This window comes from Notolabrus celidotus, chromosome 20 (assembly GCF_009762535.1).
Source record: "Notolabrus celidotus isolate fNotCel1 chromosome 20, fNotCel1.pri, whole genome shotgun sequence".
Taxonomy (NCBI): domain Eukaryota; kingdom Metazoa; phylum Chordata; class Actinopteri; order Labriformes; family Labridae; genus Notolabrus; species Notolabrus celidotus.
This window is the reverse complement of record NC_048291.1, coordinates 17,950,329-17,973,064: the sequence shown is the minus strand read 5'-3', so window position 1 is coordinate 17,973,064 and position 22,736 is coordinate 17,950,329. Positions and strand designations below refer to the sequence as shown.

At 39.5% G+C, this 22,736-nt stretch overlaps 1 protein-coding gene across 1 annotated transcript; it reads left to right on the top strand.

Annotated features, from left to right (window-relative positions):
* Positions 1-7,731: 7,731 nt before the first annotated feature.
* rrn3 (RRN3 homolog, RNA polymerase I transcription factor) lies at positions 7,732-21,949 on the top strand. Its single transcript, XM_034711467.1, is given in 20 exon segments — positions 7,732-7,852; positions 8,172-8,228; positions 8,337-8,426; positions 8,668-8,797; positions 9,011-9,070; positions 9,418-9,485; positions 11,431-11,499; positions 11,786-11,884; positions 13,236-13,331; positions 13,543-13,616; positions 13,769-13,877; positions 13,879-13,965; positions 14,505-14,635; positions 15,007-15,055; positions 15,057-15,194; positions 15,363-15,454; positions 15,777-15,835; positions 15,838-15,946; positions 20,046-20,130; positions 21,791-21,949. Coding segments are annotated over 20 exon segments (1,857 nt in total). The 5' UTR covers positions 7,732-7,756.
* The last annotated feature ends 787 nt before the right edge of the window (positions 21,950-22,736 follow it).

The window sequence follows — 22,736 nt, the reverse complement described above, 5'->3', positions numbered from 1 at the left end:
ACCTCAAATTTTCCCAATTTCTTTCTGCTTGGTCACTGGTGACCAGATTAGCCAAACCCCATCAACTGTAGTATGTGGCTATAATAAAATACTCAAAATTATTATTAATAGCAACATTTTAGCATATATTTAAGCATGCAGCCACCATCCAATTAAAGGAATCAGCTACACCCCTTTGTCTGTTGCCAAGTTCACAGGGTTTCCTATATGAGACTGCCAGTGTTTAGCTTCAAAACCCTTCTTTAGAAACCAATAAATAAAGTCACTTAGACTGTATGTCAATGTTTTATACAGTCTATGTATGAAGTGCTCCTTAATGGTACTTCTTCTAGTTTCTTGTTTTCCTTGAGTTCCTTCCTTCCCTCCTATCCTATTTCCATAAAATCTCACTACAAACCCTATTAGATACTGTTGTAGTTATCAATTCCTCCACCAGCCCAGCACTAAGGCTGTTATTGAGACAGTTGGACAAGATATTTTAGTCGTTATAAATTGATTATTATCTACTGATATATTCCCCTCTGATTTTAAAAATACCTTTGTTTATTCACTTTTAAAGAGACCTTCTCTTGATCCCAATGTCTTAAGTAATTTTGGACCTTTCTAAGCTGCCTTTTTATCAAAAAAATTTAGTAAAATTTTCTCTGTACAACTGGTCTCTAATGACCTCTTGCTTACTGCAGATGCTGTTTTTTACTCTACTGTTTAAATTCCCCTTAAATTTAAGCTCAGCTTTTGACACGGTCGATCATAACATTTGAATTAATCTTGATTTGTTTACTGGAGTCTGTGATGTGGCATTGGAGTGGTTTACTTCCTGCCTACAAAAGAGATCTTTCTCAGTAAAAATCAGCGGACCCTCCTCCTCAAGTGCCCCCCTCATTTTTGGGGTTGCACAGGGCTCCATTCTAGGTCCCCCTGTTAATCACCGTCTACCTTCTCCCATTGGGCCAGATAACAAGGTGGTACAATATTAACTAGGATGCCGACAATATACAACTCTACATCCCACTAGCAATCCTGTAGCAATGACTTTTCTTCCTGTCCTGCTTGAGTAACGTCAAAGGCTGGATGTTCAATAACTTCCTCAGTCTAAATGACTCAAAAACACAGGTCATTATCATCACTCCCTGTAGGAGTGTCCCCCAAAATGACATCAATCGCTTAATTTCTAGCTTGGGCCCTTAGCTAGTTATGTCAAAGATGAGGCTAGAAGCCTTTGTGTTATGTTTGACTAAAATCTCACTTTTAACACTTAGGTCTCAAAAGTTATACAGTGTTGATCCCAACAGCTGAGACGAATCTCCAAGGTTAGACCATATCTTTCTTTTTCTGATTTAGAAAAGGTCATCCATGTGTTAGACATCTCAAGACTTGATTATTGCAATGCACTCTACTCAGATATAAGTAAGGGGAACACTCAGAGGCTACAGCTCATAGAAAAGGAAGCTGCCCGGCTTTTAACTTGTTCTAATAGAAGTGAGCACATGACTCCTATTTTTGCTGACCTTCACTGGCTACCAGTTAATTTTAGAATGTGTGACCTCCTGACTTTTTAAGCTCCAAATCACTGTTTAAGATCCTCCGGCAGGAATTTTCTTCATGATCCTGAATCTCATAACAAAAAGGGATTGGGCTTTTGGTGTTCGGGCCCCTAAGCTTTGGAACTCCCAGATGATCTTGTGGCCCTTTTCCACTATACAGTTCCAGCCCTACTCGACTCAGCTCAGCTCTACTCGACTCGACTCTACTCGGTTTGGGTTTCTTTTCCACCAGCATGAGTACTGACTCGTGGTGGGCGGGGTCGTCATAAACACAGCTGCACGAAACTGCATTCACGTCATTTTGAACGTGACACAACAATCACAAACAATGGAGGACATGGAGGCAATGGTGTACTTGCTGCTTGGTCTGTGTTTTTTTTGTCGCAGGCCGAGTGAGAGAGGGAAGCAAAAGAAGAGCAAAAGAGTACTGATGTCATTTTTAAATGGCGGGTTTGATTCCTGTATTGGGCGTCACGCTCATGACTCTTCGGTGGCGACATTCTCTGACCAACCGGTGGCCGGTGGTCGGTCGACGTCACCTTTTAGTATCGGCTCAGCTCGCTTGGAACCTGCAGCAGAGCAGGTAAGAAAAACTGGTATCTCACACGAGGTACCGCGCCCGTGGAAACACAACACAAACCGAGTAGAGTCGAGTCAAGTCGAGAAGAGTAGGGCTAAGAGGGGCCGTCGGAAAAGGGCCAATAGGTTAGCTGAGTCTGTGTCCTCTTTTAAATCATCACTAAAAATGTTCTTTTATCATACAGCTTTCTATGAACTGGTTTGCTATAAATATTATTAATTTTCTTTGGTTCTTTAAAGCTGGGGTTGGTAGTCAGATTTACGTACACTTTTTGTCATACTGGTTAAAATGATCTTTATGTCCCGATGGAAATTAATACATAATGGGCCCGATCTACTAAAGGTTTGCGTGTATAAAAACACGTGCAAACTTGATAGCGCGTGCAAAGCTGACGTACTAACCGGGAGCACCGAGGATTGCGTCTGTCAAATGAGCAAAATAGCACTCGCAAATCATTTAGCGTGTGTGCCTTCATGAATATGGAGAATACATGTAGATCATCAGAACGCGCAAAATACTGGGAGGAGGAGATGTAAATGTAATCATTTAGCACACGCAATGTGATCTATCAAACCTAAGCAGATAGCGCGCGCTGTATTTGCGTCTATATTTAGCACGTTTGAAAGGCAGGTGCAAACTGGCACAGCGTTACGCACACTTGGCTGCGGTCACTGTAAAGCTCATCATAACATTGCTTTACAACATGCCCGCAAAAGCTGGGCTTACAAGCATTACTAATTGTTTTAGTCAATCAAACCAAGAGAACAAAATAATAATAATAAAACAACACAAATTCAAAGCAGTTCAGCACCACGGATAGCGACCGCATCATTCTAACACCCACTTTAACTTTTTCAACTAATGAGAGCACAGTAGGTCACTGTATCAACAGCTATAAAGTTTAGTAAAATTGGCACAGCGGCCCACATCTTCACATACAAACAAAAAATCAATATGAAGTACTCGGCCTACTCACCACTGTTTGGACGAGCCTTAAGCTCCACGGACTTGTCCACGATGCACTTTATGTCCATTTCTTTGATCTGTCACTCTCAATAAATAACATGACATGTCCACTCAGTCTATTCTGTCCCATCGTGCTCATCAAGGGGTTTTTAGTTAGTTTTAACGTGAATAAGCGCTCACTGAGCTGCGCCAGGCAGCTCTGCGTAACTCCTCATCTCGTGCTTGCAGCAGTGTGTTGGGGCGAATTGACTCAAACATGTTCCCAGTTCCATTTAAGCTGGTGAATCTTTGGGACAGTTGCTGGATGATGATATCAGGCATTGAAAAAGTTGGCGCTGTCTTGGAGGAGCTCCGAGGGAGGAGGGGAGGGGTTAGACAGAGTCATATGGAAATGCTACATTCAAATTCATGCTAGTTTTCCGAGACTACCAACCCCAGCTTTAACTTCTTAATATAACTGTTTTATCAGCTTGTTTTAACCTTGTTGTTTAAATGTACGTCTGTATGGCACCTTGTAACTCTGTGGTTTTTTGGCTTGACCTTTCAATTGCTAAACCTTATGATCATTATATAGGTTCAGACATTGTTGAGACTCTTTAAACTTTGTGAATGCTGAGAGTTTTTCTAGCAGCCAACACGATGAAGCTGAGAGAAAACAACATAAACGGTCAATGTAATGTGAGCTGTTTACCAAATTTTTGTGAGCAGCATATACTACCGTTGAAAAATACATACTGCAGTATACTTCCTCTGTGCCACCGAAGTTGATAACAAGCCTGAGTGTTTAACCTTTGGAACCTGTTGATTTTATTACACTGTAATTTCCTCAACTGTGTCTGTCCTTTCTTTTTACAGTAATTGCCAGCAGTTTTGCATTTATGAGAAGGTTCAAAAGTCCAGACAACCTCTTTCAATGTTGAATGGAGAGCAACTTCAAAGTGAGAACTTTGAATATAAAAAAGGTTACATATTTTGTTAAAAGTTAGGGATAAAAAGTATTTGATGCCTTCTTAAAATCAGAAAGATCTGCCTGTCAAATAAATACCCCTTATGTGAATGTTATTTCATGCTTACCTCTAGATAAATGAATTTCATAACTCACAAACCATAATCATACCATGACAAAGTAGTCAATTCTTTATGTTCTTTGCAAAAAAGAGCAATGATAGTTTTACATGCAATGGAAATGAATAACCCTTCCTAAACATTCTTGACCCGGAAAGCCCTTTTTTGATATGGGAGGATATGTGAGATTAAAAAAAAAATGTGAATATGGCCTTCAGAACTCCTGTTTCCTGTTCGGCATCTGTCTTTCTGCTTCATGGAGTGAAACTTCAAAGGGACACACAGCGTCTTGTGACGTCACGCTGTAGGTTAGAGCTTATTACAGTGCTTCACAGGCTCTGGCTGCACAATGGCGGCGCCCAGGAGCGGGATTTTTTGGCTTCAGAACCGTACAACGGGAAGAGGCCGAGCAACGCTGTCCATTTTTATTTACAGTCTATGGTCCGTCCTCGCGTCTCTTCCGCGCGTCTCTTCCTCGCGTCTCTTCCTCACGTCTCTTCCTCAAGTCTTAGTCCCGCCCACCAGAGATGCAAGGAAATGAAACCAGAGGAGAGAGGATATTTGTATTTAGAGAAATGAGACGTCCTCTCCTCCGGAGCGTCACGTGAAGCGACGTCGGTTTGTGATGGCGGCTTTAACAGCTGTTTGTGTCTGCACACATGTTCACTGTAATAACTCTGATACATATAAACAGTAACAGAGCTCTGTCTCTGTGTTTACATGTTTAACACACACTTGCACATGAAGAGAATCAGCTCTCTGTTTATTCTGTCCTGAAGCATCACAGATCGATTCACCGGTAAAATGCCTCATTATTAAATTATTTATTACTTTAAGGGAAAATATAAACCATGCAACTCTTTTCAAACCCTATGCTCATTAATGATCAGCCTTGTATGAAACTTTATTAATCTGACAGGAAATATAACAAGTGTTTTTACTAACAGACAAACTTTACTGTCAGACTTCTCTTCATGAAGAAAACGAGAACAAATGGGGAAACTAACAGGAGGAATAACTGATCATTAATATATATTCTATCAATGATGTTAGACTCTATTACTTTATTTCATTAGACCGTGAATCTGACAAAAACAATCAGATATAACATAATACATCCTCTGTTATATTGAATTTATGATTTTGCGATGAGTATTTTGTTTTTAAAATTCACATCAAACACTTTTTAATCTCAGCTCATCACATACAGACTGTTTAGAAACCGACGGATGTTTATGATCTGTTTCAGGGCACCCTTAATGACTGTTTTAAGGTCTGTCTTTTCTCTGTTATTAAACTCAGCTGATGTTAAGTTTCGGTTAAGTCCGAGTCGCTGCAGCGTCCAATCGGTGAGTGATATTCGACTTACTGAATGTCATTAATTCTTTTGCGTGTCAGAGCCCCCGTGGTGAGAGCTTTTTAGACTCTGATCCGGACTACAGTCCTGAGCAAAGCACCTCATCGGGTCAGAGGGGACAGGCCCGAGGTAGAGCGAGAGGGGCAGTAAATAGAGTCAGGGGAAGCAGAGGCAGGAGACGAGGAGTACATGCCGGGGAAATGTACGCGCAGGAGGCAGGCAGAATGGCAGGACGGGATTTGAATGGTTTAAAATTTTGGCACCCAAAAAACGGTGATTGGTTGGTGTTTTCCCATGTTTACTCCAGCTGTAGATAGCAGCTTTTTTTTGTTCTTTTTTAAGAACACATTATGTATTGATTGCCATCAGGACATAAAGATCATTTAACCAGTATAACAAAAAGTGTATCTAAATCTGATTACCAACCCCAGCTTTAAGAGTCAGGACATATTGACATAACTATTTTGACCTAATTTAAGAGGCTTGCCCTGCACCCCCATACCACTTGTTGTTTCCTCTTTGTGTGGGTATTTAGTAGCGTTTAGTATTGGTATGGATCAATCCAAGTCTGGATCCTGGCATCTGAGTACAAAGTATTTTCCTCAAATTGTGTAAAAAAGTCCGTAGCCACCGCCCTCTGCAGGTTGAAGCACGGCTACTGCAAAACAACAACAACAAAAAAAAAAACGTTAGAAATGCAGGGGCAAAAAGAATGGAAATAAGGACAGAGGGGGAAGGCATTATTTCACCATGCAGCCATCTATTGAAAAGAAAAGGCTGTGGTTAAAAAAACTGGGAAAAGGGCCCATGTTGGTCTCACCAGGCTTAGACTGAGGCATTGTCGATTAGCCAGTTTACTTATAGTTATAGGCAAATATTCAGACAGTCTCTGTCAGTATGGAAGGTTGGAAACTCTTCAACATGTTGTATTTTCCTGTAGGCCTAATAAATAGGCTACAAAAATGAAATGTCACAATTATTCAGAGACTTATCTGATCTGGCTTTTCTACTTTTCTTATGAATCTCATTTCCTCTGAGACACAATTCCTACCAATTGGAAGACAGGTCATAAAGTTTCTTAAATCAACTGGCATACATGCAAGGCAACACAGCCTATCCTGTGAAGGACAGTATTGCACTTCTCAGCTTGCAGCCTGTCAGAGAACAAAAAGTGTTGAGAAAACTGTGCCATACAGTAAAGATGAAATTAAGACCATTTAAGACCACATAAGATCAGGGGAAAAATGGCGAAGGGGTGGAAAAGGGGAGAACAGGAAGATGGTTCTATAGAATTCAAAGAAAACTGGTAAAATGAGGAGTACTTTCAGATCCCGGAGAGAAGAAATAATAATATCTAGAAATTAAACAGTATTGCATAGGGAAACATCCAACAGGAATGTGTGAATTTTGTACAGATGAAGAAATAGTGTCAAAGGTATGACACCGAAAGGAAAGAAATGATAATGAGACTGAGGGAAAACAAGATGAAACTTTTCATATGTGATATTTTACAAAGAAATTCATTGTATGGCTGCTATAGATTTTGAAGTGAATTTATAAGTTTTGATTAGAACAAATTTGATAAAAAGGATTTATTTCTGATGTTATTACTTCTTTTTTAATTTAATTTGATTAATTTAATTGTATTATATATATTATATATATATATGTTTGTTTGTTTTTGTTTGTTTGCTTTGTTTATTATTATTATTATTATTACTATTATTATTATTACTATTATTATTACTATTATTATTATTATTATTATTATTATTATTATTATTATTATTATTATTATTATTATTATTATTTACGCCATACCAGTATTATTATTTACTCCATAACAGTAGGTGGCAGTAATGCACCTTGACGTTGTTGCCATAAAAACCCAAGAAGAAGAGCTCCAAAGACTTGCGGAACGAACTACATTGCAAAAGGGCAAATGGGAAGACTTAGAATGTGACACCAGTATGTTGTTCTTTCCTTCCGTGAAAATCCCTTCCGTCGTCAACATGAGTCCCACGCTACATCTTACAGTTTAGTTGGGCATTTAATTTTTTACATGGTGATCAATTTAAAAGAACTCTCACCATAACCGTAGTGAAAAATATTTTTCTGCAAATGACCTCACCTCATCTATCACATTGAGAGCATTGTGTCTTTTCTTCTGAAACTGGATCTGACAATAAGTTCAATAGCGTTAATAACAACCAAAAACCGCGTATTTTATTAACGTGGTGAAGTATGGAGACAGAAGGTCGGGACTTTTTGAACACTCCTCCTGTAAAGATCGTCAGATTTGGAGGCAGTGTGGCAGAAACGTTGGCTAAACACAAACGGGTGAGTGCCTCACGTACCAATTAAAAAAAGTTGTTCGCAACACTTTAATTATTTAGCTGTATTACACAACAACAGAATAATAACTTTCAACTTGATATACAGTATTGTTTGTGTGTTTGTGTGCGTGCGTTTTTAACAATGTAATGTTTTAATTGTGACCTGCCAAGGGACTGCAGATGTAAATTAGCTTTAAGCTAACTCTGGTACAATGCATGAAATGGTAACATTAATGTTAAATATTGTACATGGTCCCTTTACAAATAAATAAAACATGAAATCGGTCACGCTTAACTTTTGCTGTTTCTGTTATTGTTTGAAGGGAGACTCAAGTGACTATGAACTGTTAAAACACCAGCTGGCTGATCCTGAAATAAAGGTACATGTATCTTGTTGGTCTTGAGGTGACCTGAGATCTGTGAAATTACTTGACGGCTCTACAGGTAGCATTGGCAATTTGTTCATAACATGCTTTCTTCTCTGACAGGATGCTCAGATCATCAACTGGCTGCAAGAATTTCGGACTTGTGTGACCCAGCTAACCAAAGATCATGAACAGCTCATCTACACAATCTTGGTTAGGCTGAAGCAAAAAACAGTACAAAATCTTGCACTTATTTAAGATTTAATCATTCAGAAATACATGATTTTAATGGCTTTATCTTAAAAAATACAACAAATTCATCTTTGTTTCATGTTTTCATAAAAGTAAATTAACACATGATTTTTTATCAGCATCCAACATCTTAAAATGTTTGTAAGCTTCAAGTATGCAACCGTCAGCATGCTAATACTCTTCTCTGATTGGGTTATTTTAGAGGCTTCCTTGGGTTGGCCGAAGCCAGGCTGTGGTGGAGGAGTACATGGCCTTCCTAAGTAACCTGGTTTCAGCACAAACTGTCTACCTATGTGCTTGTCTCAAGATGGTGGTTTCCCACTTCACAGCAAGTAGGTTCTGCTTACTGTCTTTGTGAACAATTAAAAAAAAAAATCAATATCAGTCTTTAGGTCAGTACTGTACAGATGGCTATCTTACAAAGAAATAGTGTCTGTCTTAACTTATTAATGTTAAATATTTGGTGTGATTTTATTCCATACAGTCATTCTATGGTGTCCCAACATCAGTGACATGTAGAGAAATAACATGGTGTTTGTTTCCAGAGCGAGTGATGATCTGTGAAGAAGGAATTGATATCTCGGACTCAGATGAGGAAGATGAAAGTAAGTGTCATTACTCCTTTTCTTTTTTGCAGGGGGGGGGGGGTCCAAATTGATTGACAAAAAGACATTAGAGAGGGAAGGATGGGATGCAGGGAAAGACCTGGGCTAGAATGGCTGGCTGTTGAAAGACATGGTACACTCCACTTTTGTGTATATTAAGTAATTTAATAATTGCCAGAAGCCTATGATGGTTCAACTATGATATGTTTGATATCTGACCAGGGCATGTAACATTTTTTATTTTTTTGCTGCTGAAATTTGTTTGTGGGAGGGGTAGTGTAAGTATACATTCATTCCAATATCATCTGTGAAAACACAAGTAACTCAATTGGGCTTGATGTTTTAAGACCTCCCCAGGAACTTCAATCAGAGTCACCAGGCTTTGCAGCTTATCACCAGATATGTTCCATCGTAAGTCCTTGTCTTTTTTTTTTGCCTTCAACCCACTTTTTATTGTCTTTCACATCTAAAGTAAAGATATGGCTTTATACTTGGTTAGGTGAAAAATATAAAATGAACCATCCCAGGGCTCTCCACTAACTTTTCTACTGGTAGCACTGGCGCTACCAATTTCTCAGTTGGACGCACCAGCACATGATTTGGTTGCACCATTTTTGGGGGGTGTACAGCATGACCATGCATACTGATGAATAGTTGTCTTAATTGGCATAGTTTCGTATGAAGTAAAGATTGACAGTGACTTGAGTTATGATATTTGCAAAATATTTGACTATGAATATGAAGTTTGTCTGCAACAAGCAGTGGCTGACAGAACAGGTAAAATTATTTTATATAATTTTAAAAGAAGACATAACAAAATGTTTTCAAATAAAAGTAAAGCGTAGAAACTGGCATGCACGTGTTAACATGTATTCTATTTTTTTACTTTTCATAAAGGCTGTACTTAAATTAACTTAACAGCAGCATAACTTTAACTTAATATCAGCATTGCTTCACCCCCTGCAATTCAACTCAGAGGGGCCAGCTCTTACAGTGGGGCCTACTAACCCTCTGCCCCTGGGAGAACCACAGCTTAACATCCTGCCTGGCATCATAATCCATCAATTCTGGCCCCTCAACACTGATTCAGATGACGTCCTCCACAGTATCAGTGTGCAGACTTGCCCTAACATCTGACTTAATTCTGTTTTGTGTTGAGAAGCCTCTCTCGCAGACTGCTGTTAGTGTTACTGCTATCAGTCTGAACTGAAATTAGTCAGTGGAAAATCGGATTTTAAAAAGACATCTTTGAAAATATATAAAATATTGAAAATGATTGCAATTATGCTACATTTCAAGTGTCTTTTATTTTGAAATGACACATCAGATCTTCTTATGAATGGCAGGATTACAAGTTTGTAGACATTTTACAGTTGTTAAAGGCATTTGAGGGATAGTTTACCAAGAATAAGGGCCCCACCTCGATATTTTTTTAAAATAAGAATAAATTACGGCCACAAATCAATTTCAAAATATGTGTTTGTGTTTCTACAATGTAATCACCTGATGTATCATTGCCACAGAGGTAAATGAAAAAAATTAAATCTTCATTTAAAAGCTTATTTACCTTTTAGATTAACCCCAAACACAAGACAAAAGAACAACAATACAATATCCTGTCAATCACATTTGGTTGTCACATGTAACACCAACCCCTATGTTGGAAAAATCATGCATGGTGAAATGAGTTGGAGTGCGCAGACCCTATATTTGCCATCACTGCAACTCAGACAGTGACTGCATGTGGCCTAATTGAGTAGGCCATTATTGTGAGGCCTATTTGTTTTGTTCTTTATGTTGTTATATAGCTGGCCTAAAGATGTGTTTCCTGTTCATGTTCCTAGCTCATGTTATGTTAAAATGCATTAAGTTATGTAGGCCTATCACTTGTTAGTGCAATTTAGCATTCAAATTTAGTTCTGCCTTCTTGCCCTTTTTAAAAAATATTTTTCCCATTAAAACACCATTGTGACAACCAACCCATAGTGGTGTGACAACCATCCCAGTGATGGGGTTGGTAGGGTCTTTGATAGTTAATTGCCTCTTTGTGACAATGAGCTTGAAAATGAGAGGGATACACATTTCAAGCCAACACCTTAAGCTTTCAATTTAATGTAGGAATGACTATTGAAGATGTTTTGATGATGAGCAATCATCAAAACAGTAAAAATTGTGACAACCAACCTGTTCTCCCTACTGTGTCCTTAAACTCACCATTAGTAAGAAATAAATACAAACAACTATTGTATCAGCAAGTGTTTTCCCCCAATATTCTGGAAATACAAGTTAGCTGCATGATAGAACACAGAAGTATTAATAAGCCATTTGTGTATGTGTATTCCTTTTTTTTTTTTTTTTAGCACAGTCGCTTCCTTATGCCCATTTTACAAGAGAACTTTCCCTTCATACAGAAATCTTCCAGAACACTGGTAAGAACAATGGAATTTTTCCTTATATCAGACAGAACTGCTATACTTGACTCAAGTGTTGTATTTGTTTTGCCGCACAACATCTCAGGTGACCTGGGTTCAAGTACCACACATTGAGTGCAGTGAACACTGTCTCATATATCCAAAATACTTTCCTTAATTTATTCTTTTCACATATCAGACTTGGGCTTGAAAAACAAACAAGAACTAAATTGTAAATTCTGATTTATAGTAAATAATTGACAGAATCGGTCGTTGTTATTAATACTTTGTCACTCTTTTACAGGAGTGTTATGTCCACAATCTCTTGAGGGTGACCGTTTACATACCATCACTGAGACGAGATGTACTGGAGGTGATCATCAGCAAAATGCTAAAACTGGATGTAAGTGTTTAAACTTGTCATTCTACTCAGACCCCGCACATGAAATCAAAGTGTTTTAAATGGGGAAATGGAAAAAAAGTTTATGTTTTATTTAGTTTGGCATTTATAGGAACCCCGTGGAAGATTGACATGGTTGCTTTATAATAATAGGTGGAAACCTTGAGCAGAATTAGTCTCGCTGTAAACAACCAGGCTATACAAGATGGGCTGAAAATAGAGGGTTGGATAGAGACAACAGAGCAACAGCAACACAGTTAATCAGAATCATGTGCTTATAATAATGGGAAATATGGGTAACATTTGTAGGAACATCATAATATTGATAATATAATTGTACAGTGAAAGTCCCCTGTTCTAGTATTTTCATTAACACTTTAATAATGACGATAAAGGGTAGACTGTCGGATAACCTTGTTTAGACACTGTCCAGAGACCTTGCATGTAAGCAAGGCTATCAATCATTGCAGTCGAGGTCAACTTCACTATGTAGGTTACTGAACTGTTCAGGCTGTTTGGGTCTGCGGGCTTGGAAAAAAACAAAAAACACAGAGGACACTTAATGTGCTGTTTACAGACAAATAGACTCAACAAACCGTAAGAGAGAAAGATCTCAAGTTTAACTGTGAGCCCATGCCTAAGAACCCCCTAGCCTGGCTACAGCTATCGAAAATAGGAGTGTAACAACTGTACTTCTGGACTCTGAACCAGCAGCTTCAATGCAGCTGCGGTCTGCATCACTAACCCCCCAGAGTTCCCTGTTTACTGAACACTGCTATTTCACAGTTTTTTCTGAACATTTCAGACGTTAAATCAGAAAACCACAAATGCTGAATTAAAATTCGTCCTCAAAGTTAGATTTGGCTCACTGTTTTTTATTGCATAATGACACCACCCATGGTCCCTATGTTTATCCTGTTGAAATACCCCGTGTTAGCTGAAATAACAAACCCTACAGCTATTACTGTCAACTGGATAATGTTTGGCATTTTTGCAAAAAAAGTATGTCAAACAGAGATGGTGAAAGTATACTTGGTGAAAGGTCAGTTTTAAGATGTAGAAGTGTCTGACCCAAGCGGCAACCTCCAGTCTTAAAATATGAAGCCCTTTCGGAAGTGCTAAAAACTACAGTTCATTGAGAATTCGCTTGAGGCTTGGCTGCAGAAACACCGGGAAAACACATACACACCCATTAAAAAAAGCTAATCTTTACAGCAATAATAACATGTTTACAGCCTGGCTAAAAAAAAAACAGTCTCTTAGTTATTATGGTAAACATTACATACTCTCTTTCATTGGAAGATAGTGGTGGTTTGTGTATGTCATCCTGTCTGTAACTGTTGGCATATTTCAGGTTGGTGTATCCCGGTCAGACATTGAGGAAGCAGAAGAAAATGCAGTGCAGCAGCTGCAAGCAAAGGAGCTGAATGAGGAGGGCCTATTTGACATGGTACATTCATTCGAACTGGTTTGCTGATTTATTTGGTTTGAAATACTCAGGGCCTGATTCACAAAGGGTTTGCATGGTTGTTTGGTTGTGATTTGGTGTATTCTGTCTGTCTGTCTGTCTGTCTGTCTGTCTGTCTGTCTGTCTGTCTGTCTGTCTGTCTGTCTGTCTGTCTGTCTGTCTGTCTGTCTGTCTGTCTGTCTCTATCTGTCAGGATGAGTATATGCCAGCAGATCTCCCCTCAAGGACAGCAGTTATGGCCCATCCAGTGGCTGAGAGGGCTGGACAGTCCTGGTGGTTCTGTTGGCTTATGTCAAAGACGTCTGCAATGTCATGGTAGCTGAATTACTGTCATTACAATAAAGAACAGAGTTGAGCTCATATTAACCATGGGTCTAAATGCCCCTTGAAATAAAATATCTATTTGTGAATCTGAAAAGAAACATAGCTTTTGCAATCTCATACGTTGTTGATTTGCTTTATCATCCTTTGTTTTGTGTTTCAGGCTCTCTTCTTGTAGAAAGTACTAAGGAGCTGTACAGAGATTTGGTTGAGTGTGTTTGACAAGGTCATTCTGCCAACACATGCCTCCTGCCATGTCCAGTACACAGTGTTTTACCTGTGCAGCTTCAGACTGGTCAGTACATCCTATATTGTGCGTCGATGGTTATGAAAATTGTATGTAATGAATAGCCTGTGTCCCTTCCAGGTTAGACACATGATCTGTTGGGCTGAGGTAGGTCTGTGACAGACATAAGCTGTTACAAATAGAGACATCTTCCACTTCAGAGCCAGATATTCTCTCAAGAAGTTGGTAGAAAACCAACTTCTGTGCCAAAACAGTGACTTTCTAAAAAAAAAATTGACATTTAACTCGAAATATGTTCACCTTAACAACTTTATACGGTGTTGATAAGTCAGTGTGGGACCAGCTTTTTAAATTTGCAGCTTAAGCTAGATTACATGTTTTTTTTCCACTGGAAACATACAGTACATGGATTTAAAAATATATAATATATATATATTTGTTCTGTTTTGAGAGAACTATCTATGTACAACGAATAAAAAAGGTTACCGAGGGATTTTTGTTTTATTGGTGCATCTACCTAAATGAATATACACCATGTAAGGACAGGGCTTTCTGGAGTCGTATTCATTGCATTATCTGTTTTTCAGACCTTGGCTGAGGCCTTCCTGGATCATCTTTGGAAGATCCTGCAGAACCCAACTCAGCCTGCTGTTCTCCGTCAGGCTGCGGCTGGATATATGGGGAGTTTTCTGGCCCGAGCCAAGTTTATCCCTGTGCTGTGAGTGCTGTGTTTTAATTTATCATCCCCCCTAAAGGGAATAGACTGAAATATAATTAATCCTTATCAGACATCACTTATGACCCACCTCAAGTGTTTTTAGTGATCTGCATGTTTACTGCATTTGTCTCCACCTTCAACCTTTGAGCTCTGACTGTGCCGCGATAAGTCATAGAGACATAGAGAAATATCAGTCCAGATGTAAACCACTGGCATTATTGAGGTGCTGAAGATTTGATGACTTTAAATGTTGTCTTTGTGAACTGTAGTGACAATTTTTGTATTTTATCTGCCTATTTTTAGAAGCAGCTTATTATAGTGACCATGTTTTCTAATCCAGTATTCTCCTCCTCTTTGTTGCCCCTTCTCAGCATTGTGCGGGCGTGTTTAGACCTGCTGCTCCCATGGATCCATCGCTACAATCGACAGTCAGGACAGCAGTGGCAGACAAGCCTGCTGTGACATTGGTCTGCATGGACCCTTCTACACTGCCTGTCAGGCTGTCTGCTATACACTTATATTTAGACATAGAGCCATGCTGGAGGGAAACAGAAGAGAGGTACAAACTTTAAACGGTACCTAAACAGTCAAAAATAAGATAGTTGTAGTTTATTTTCTGTTTTCAAACTTCAAAAATGTCATCAAAATAGCAGAAAAACTTGACAGTTTATGATAACTTACAATTATAATATACTCAAGTCACTCTGCCTTTTTTTGGGTTTGCCAGGTCTAGAGTACCTACAAAAGTCTGAACCTGGAGCGGGGGTGGATGTGTCAGCTCAACCCTCTCAAAGTCTGCCTGCCGTCAGGCACAAGCATGTTTTGCTGCCATCTCAAGGTACACAGTTTATCTGATTTTGAAATTGGCTCCGAACATTTGGCATGAACTATGCGTGGTTGGAAGTCTATTTGTGATTAAAGGGGTGTCATCCATCATGTAATTACTTCAACATGAAGTGTTATTGCAAGAGTTTTGTTGTTCTTTTTGTTTGTTTTTAATCATTATAATGCTGTACAGACCCCAAAGAGACACACACTGATACAAGTAAAATAGATCGTCTTTATTAGTTACACATTTACAAGCATGTATGTCTGGATCAATGTACTTTGGCAATGCTGTTACTATCACAATCCATGGCAGTTCATATGTCTGTTGCAGGAAGTATCAGATTGTGTTCTGCTACACCATCATAGAAAGGAACACCGTCATATGCTTCCCGTGGTCCGCAGTTCTGCAGGCGGAGACGGTATCACCACTAACACCAACCCTCTAGATAGCTTCTTCCCCTTCGACCCCTATCTGCTCCGGAGGTACACATGGCAATTGTTCTCTGTTGTGAAATGTTTCTTGTCAGGGTTGCAAATATCAAACGTTTCTATGGTTTGTGACACTCTTTCCCCTTAGGAACCACACAGCTGCAAATATGATAAAACTATATATATTCCAGGAGGCACAAAGTGTGATTAACCATTGTCTTTTACACACGTGGACAAAACTGCTGGTACCCTTCCGTTAAAGAAGAAAAACCCACAATAGTCACTGAAATAAATTGAAACTGACAAATAAAAAAATATATATATACAGAAAAGTTAATGAAAATCAGACATTACTTTTGAATTGTGGTTCAACAAAGTTAATGAAATTGTCCTGGACCAAAATTATGGTACCGCTAGAAAATATTGAAATAATTTGACCATAGGGACATGTTAAATTAAGTGTGTCCTCTAATTAGCATCACAGGTGCCTTCAAACTTGTAATCAGTCAGTCTGCCTATTTAAAGGGTGAAAAATACTCACTGTGCTGTTTGGTATCATGGTGTATACCACACTGAACATGGACCACAGAAAGCTAAGGAGAGGGTTGTCTCAGAAGATTAGAAAGGAAATTATAGACAAGCATGTTAAAGGTAAAAGCTATAAGACCATCTCCAAGCAGTGTGATGTTCCTGTGACTACAGTTGCACACATTATTCAGAAGTTTAAGGTCCATGGGACTGTAGCCAACCTCCTTGGATGTGGTCAAAAGAGGGAAATGGATGACAAATTGAAGAGACAGACTGTAGGGATGGTAACCAAAGAGCCCAGAACAACTTCCATAGAGATAGAGGTGAACTCCAAGGTCAAGGTACATCAGTATCACATCAGAATCGCAGCATCTGCCGTTGTTTGAGCTAAAGTGAACCTCATGGAAGACGACTCAAATAATAAAAAAGCAAGACTGGAATTTGCCAAAATGCATATTGACAAGCCACAAGATTCTGGGTGAATGTCCTTTGGAAAGATGAGAAAAAAATTGAGCTTTTTGGCAAGTCACATCAGAGTTTGCAGGTGCAAAAATGAAGCATACAAGCAAAGAACACTGCACTTACTATGAAACATGAAGGAGGATCGTTCTGTTCTGGGGCTGCTTTGCTGCATCTGGCACAGGATGTTTTGAAATCTGTGCAGGGTACAATAAAATTCTCACAAGTTCTCAATGGGATTAAGATCTGGGAGTTTCCTGGCCAAGGGCCCAAATCTTAAAGGGACATATACACGCTTTTTCATCAATATATAGTGGTCTAAGAGGTCCCAAAACATGTCTTTAAAGTTTATGCTCAAAAAAAAACACTTTGAAATCAGATTTTGGCATGCCTGAAAAGTCCTCTTCTTCATTCCTCATCAGAACACTCTGTTTCCCTCTAACCACACCCCCTCCGGAAGTGGATGTGCCTCGGCTCTCCAGCCCGTTGATCTAATGTTTACATGTTGGCTGAATATACACGGCTGCTCAGAGATCGCGTTACTTCAACCCTCTGAATCTGATCCTGACGGAGAGGCGCCTGTAGCAGGCCTCTCTGAACGATTGGTCATAGATTAGTGTTTCTTGTTGTTTTATTTATCAGTATGTACGACGTGTGTCTTGGGTACACAGCTACGAACATGTAGCTATGTGGCTATGCTAACTAGCGCTAGCACTTATCCATGATAAATAAAATCATCCACTAGATCTTCAATCTGCAGACATGGGGAGTAAAACCGACCTCTGCCAAAAGGCAGCAGGACCTTTTATGAAGGATGGTCACAGATTTAGTGTTTCTTGTTGTTTTATTTGTCAGTATGTCGACGTGTGTCTTGGTACACAGCTACAGCTACAGCTACAGCTATGAACATATAGCTATGTGGCTATGCTAATTAGCGCTAGCACTTATCCATGACAAATAAAAATCATCCACTATATCTTCAAATCTGCAGACGGTGGGGAGTAAAACCGCCTTTGTGTTTATTAAGACAGCCTACAACTAGCATGCCTCCCTCCTAAGCTCCTTGTTAGCACACATTTGTGCAGGTAATGAAAACGGGGGAGGGATTCAGTATTATGTTATACAGTCTATGGGCTGAACAAGCTCCGAGCTCTGACTCCGTGACAGACCGGATATTGTTGTTACGTAACAAAAACACGAAGTCTGAAACGGCTCGTTTCACACACATTTACAGAAAGGTGTAGAAATCAAAACAGGGGCAGAATGGATTTTTTTCATTCTCGGGGGGTTTGTAGACATGCCAGGGACACATATCTCAGGTAAAGAACCATTAAAAAGTCAATTTTGCATGATATGTCACCTTTAATGTTTTGTTCCCCGAGCCATTTTGTTATGACTTTTGCTTTATGGCAAGGTGCTCCATCATGCTGGAAAAGGCATTCTTCATCACCAAACTGCCCTTGGATGGTTGGGAGAAGTTGCTCATCGGAGGACGTTCTGGTACCATTCTTTATTCATGGCTGTGTTTTTAGGCAAGATTGTGAGAGAGCCCACTCCCTTGACCGAAAAGCAACCCCACACATTAATGGTCTCAGGATGCTTCACTGTTGGCAAGAGACAGGACTGATGGTAGCGCTCACCTCGTCTTCTCCGACAAGCCTTCCTCCAGATGCCCCAAACATCGGAGAGGGGATTCATCAGAGAAAATGACTTTACCCCAGTCCTCAGCAGTCCAGTCCCTGTACCTTCTGCAGAATATCAGTCTGTCCCTGATGTTTTACTTTTTACTGGAGAGAAGTGGCTTCTTTGCTACCCTCCTTGACACCAGGCCTTCCTCCAAAAGTCTTCGCCTCACTGTGCGTGCAGATGCACTCACACCTGCCTGCTGCCATTCCTGAGCAAGCTCTGCACTGGTGGTGGCCCGATCCCGCAGCTGTAACACCTTCAGGAGACGGTCCTGGCGCTTGCTGGACTTTCTTGGGCGCCCTGGAGCCTGTTTGGCAACAATTGAACCTCTCTCCTTGAAGTTCTTGATAATTCGATAGACGGTTGACTGAGGTGCAATCTTACTCGCTGCTATAAACTTCCCTGTTAGGCCCTTTTTGTGCAATGCAATGATGGCTGCACGTGTTTCCTTGCAGGTAACCATGGCTAACAGATGAGGAACAATGGTGTCATGCACCATCTTCCTTTTAAAGTGTCCAGTCACTCATCATGACAGATTGATCGCCAGCCTTGTCCTCATCAACACCCACACCTGTGTTAATGTGTGTGACACCTGTGTGTCATTGAAATTATGTTAGCTGGTCCTTTTGTGGCAGGGCTGAAATGCAGTGGAAATGTGTTTTTTGGTGATAAAGTTCATTTTCAAGGCAAAGAGGGACTTTGCAATTAATTGCAGTTGAGCTGATCACTCCTCATAACATTCTGGAGTATATGCAAATTGCCATTATAAAAAACTGAAACAGCAGACTTTGTGAAAATTAATAGTGCGTCATTCTCAAACTTTTGGCCATGACTGTACACACCAACGTTCAACAATAAATTGTTTTATTTGTAAGTTTGGCTAAGAGTGCAATGATTTTGCAAGAGCTGGCTTTATCTTCAGTCTCTTCCATGTACACAGTCTACATGTGCTGATAATGATATAGTGCTGGGTGGGATGAAGGTGTGTGGCAGCAATGGCAGCATCATCAGCAATTTATCAGTAAGTCACCATACAGTCCTGACCTTCCCTTCTGCTGTTTATATAGAAATGTGAGGAGGAAACAGCACTGAAATTATTTTTCATGTTTGATACAATGCAAAAATCAAATGTGTAAGAGGCATAAAACATTTGTCTTCAAATAATCTCCTCACCCTCTGTGTTCCCTATTCCCAGATTAATGAGGAACAGTGTGACACTTTTCTTTATAGATCACAATTTTGCAAAAATAATGAAGGATTCAGTCAGACCTCATTTTGTGTACACAACAGTAATAAATGCAACCCCTGCCCTTGAGTTTTTGTATTGTAAATATGTAAAATTCTTCAAATGAATATAGTCCCTTTTGGTAGTTTTGTGCATTAAACTGAAAACCAGAGTAGCTAGCAAAGGAGCTAGTAGGATGTCTGCAGACTCAACAGACAGTATTGTGTGTTTTCTTGTTTGTGTGTATGCAAACAGATCTGGTCAGCTGATTGAGCCATGGTACCAGGCTTGGGAGGAACTGGCTAACACAGAGCTTCCTGCCACCGAAGCGGGCCATCAGGTGAGATGACATAAGCATTAACAATGTTGTAATCCAGTAATGTCCCAACTGCCATAGATGTTGTGGGTATAGAAAATTATTAAGGCTTCAAATAACATTTGTTAATGTTTTTTACATAATGCCCAAAAATGTTAGACAAAATCCCATACAATTTTCACAAAGCCAAAGATGATTATTCCGTCAAAAGTTGGTCAACATTTAGGTCCATATGTCAACTGTAGTTTGCACGAGTTGGCCAAATTGCACACATATATAAATCTGTTCTAAACGTTCTTTGGCCTAAGTAGGTGTTTCATTCTTTTTTAAATTTGTCTTGAAAATAAATGTGAAAAAGACTGGTCGGAATATAATTTTTTTGATTCAGCCATGCAAATATTGGGGTATGATTTTTTTGCGATATCGCCCACCCCCTAGTTAACGTATTTAAAGCAAAGCTTAAGATGCACTTGTACTGTTGTGTATGAGTCATGAGGTTGTTTGTGCATTTCTCTGATGTCTTGTCTTATGGTGTTGTGTTTTAAACATTTTCATAGTATTGATTGTTTTCATAATTGTCAATTCTTTTATAATTTGAATTACTGCACTTGGATTAAAACCATAGACTGTATAAAAAGGTGACCTATCCGTGACATCACCCACCTGTTTCTGAGTACTGTTTTGAAGCCAATTATCAGCGGGTGCCATATTGAAAATGCTGAACACAACCAAACTTCGTCCGAGCTAGTTTGAGGTAAAGAGGCGGGCCTTTAGCCTTTTCTATAACAGCTACAGGGTGCCCTTATTTGGGCAAAACTCGTAAGTTCAATATCTTTGAAACAGAGTTTTAAAAAAACTCCCCCCCCCCCGTACAGTGTATGCCAATCATAGACTGTAAATAAAAATGGACAGCGTTGCTCCGCCTCTTCCCGTTGTACGGTTCTGAAGCCAAAAAATCCTGCACCTGGGCGCAGCCAGAGCTTGTGAAGCCACTGTAACGAGCTCCACCCTACAGCGTAGCATCATAAGACGCTGTGTGTCCTTTGAAGTTTCCCTCTACGGCGGCTGTGAATCAAAGGAAACCCGGAAGTAAAACCCCGTTTTTTTAAACTCTAATGACTAACAAAAAAGAAACTTTTCAGGAAGAAGAGGCCTTGGACACAATACACTCAAATAATAACTACATATCACCACAGCATAATGATGTGAGAAACATTTGTACGACGTGTATTTATTTTTTAAAGTTTGACTGCTCCCCCATTCAAATGAATGGGGGAGACAGATTTTTTGACCTCCACTGCAGCCAGCCACCAGGGGGCAGACACACTGCTGAAAGCCTCACCACCAGGGGAGGATCCAGCTCGCTTGATGCCAATAGAGAAATTACTCAGATCTAAACCATTTTTTAACCAGGCTGTAAACATGTTTATTAATGATGTAAAGATTGTCTTTTTTGGTGTGTACAGTATGTGGATTCCGGTGTTTCTGCAGCCAGCCTCAAGCGGTCGCTCGATAAACTACAGTTTTTAGCACTTCTGCATGGGCTTCATATTTTAAAACCGGAGGTTGCCACTTGATAAAAATCACTCTATAAATACATTATTATTATTATTATTATTTATCACTTTCAGAGAGTTGGCACATAGTCATTAATCTGTGCTTGTGTTGATTTATTCTTTTCCAGGGCTCATGTGAAGATGATGATTTTCTGTGTGAGGAGACTCCCAAGACCGAGGGTTTTGTTGGAATGACTCCAAGCTCCTATGACTCAAACCTTTGCAGCCCAAACTGCGTGGGTTCACCCCCAATCAACTTCCAGTGACCTTATTCCTACATCATTTAATGTCCTGATGGATCACTCTGGTTTCGACACAGATTTCCTTCTCTGTGAGTCCAGAAGCTTCTAAGGAACAGATGTCCTTCTGGTTTAATCAAGGTGGGGTGTTTCTCTCTGCAAGAGAAGCCATACATGGGCGTGGATTCTTTTGATACTCAGGCTTTATTTAGGAGTACATAAAGGACTGAGACAAACAAGAATAAATGCCAGTCACATGAGTGGGGACAAAATAGATCTCTATTCGTGTAAGAATGCTTAACTGTAAAAAAAATCAGTATGCAGAGACTGTGTTGGAACTTAAATGAAAGACCCAATAACTGTGAGAGAATACCAAACTCCTGATGATCAAAGACAACAATGGCATGTATTAAACATGGAAGCAGTCTCACTGATGACACCGTTGGTTTCTGAAGAATACTGGAGCCCAGACATGGCGATCATATGGGACCAACCTAACTTCTCATCAGTTCAGAAACGGGCAATGAAATTAACTCTAATTACCTATTGAAAAATAGCCACAATGCAACCACTTGTCAGTCAAATAAGCCACTTCCTTAATTATGGATAACTATGCTATTATCTCAGGCAGTTTGTGCCAGTAAAGAAATGTGCCATTGAGTACAAAACGGTTTGTAGCTGTTTTATACAGTAAAAAGGGCTATTTTAATTGGATTATGCAGTTTGCTTGTGCTTTCATTTAGTCACTAGAGTAAAACTGAATTGCCCTTCTGAGACTAATAAAATATTTGAATCTGAATCAGAGTATTGATTTAAGACAAACGTATACCCAGTG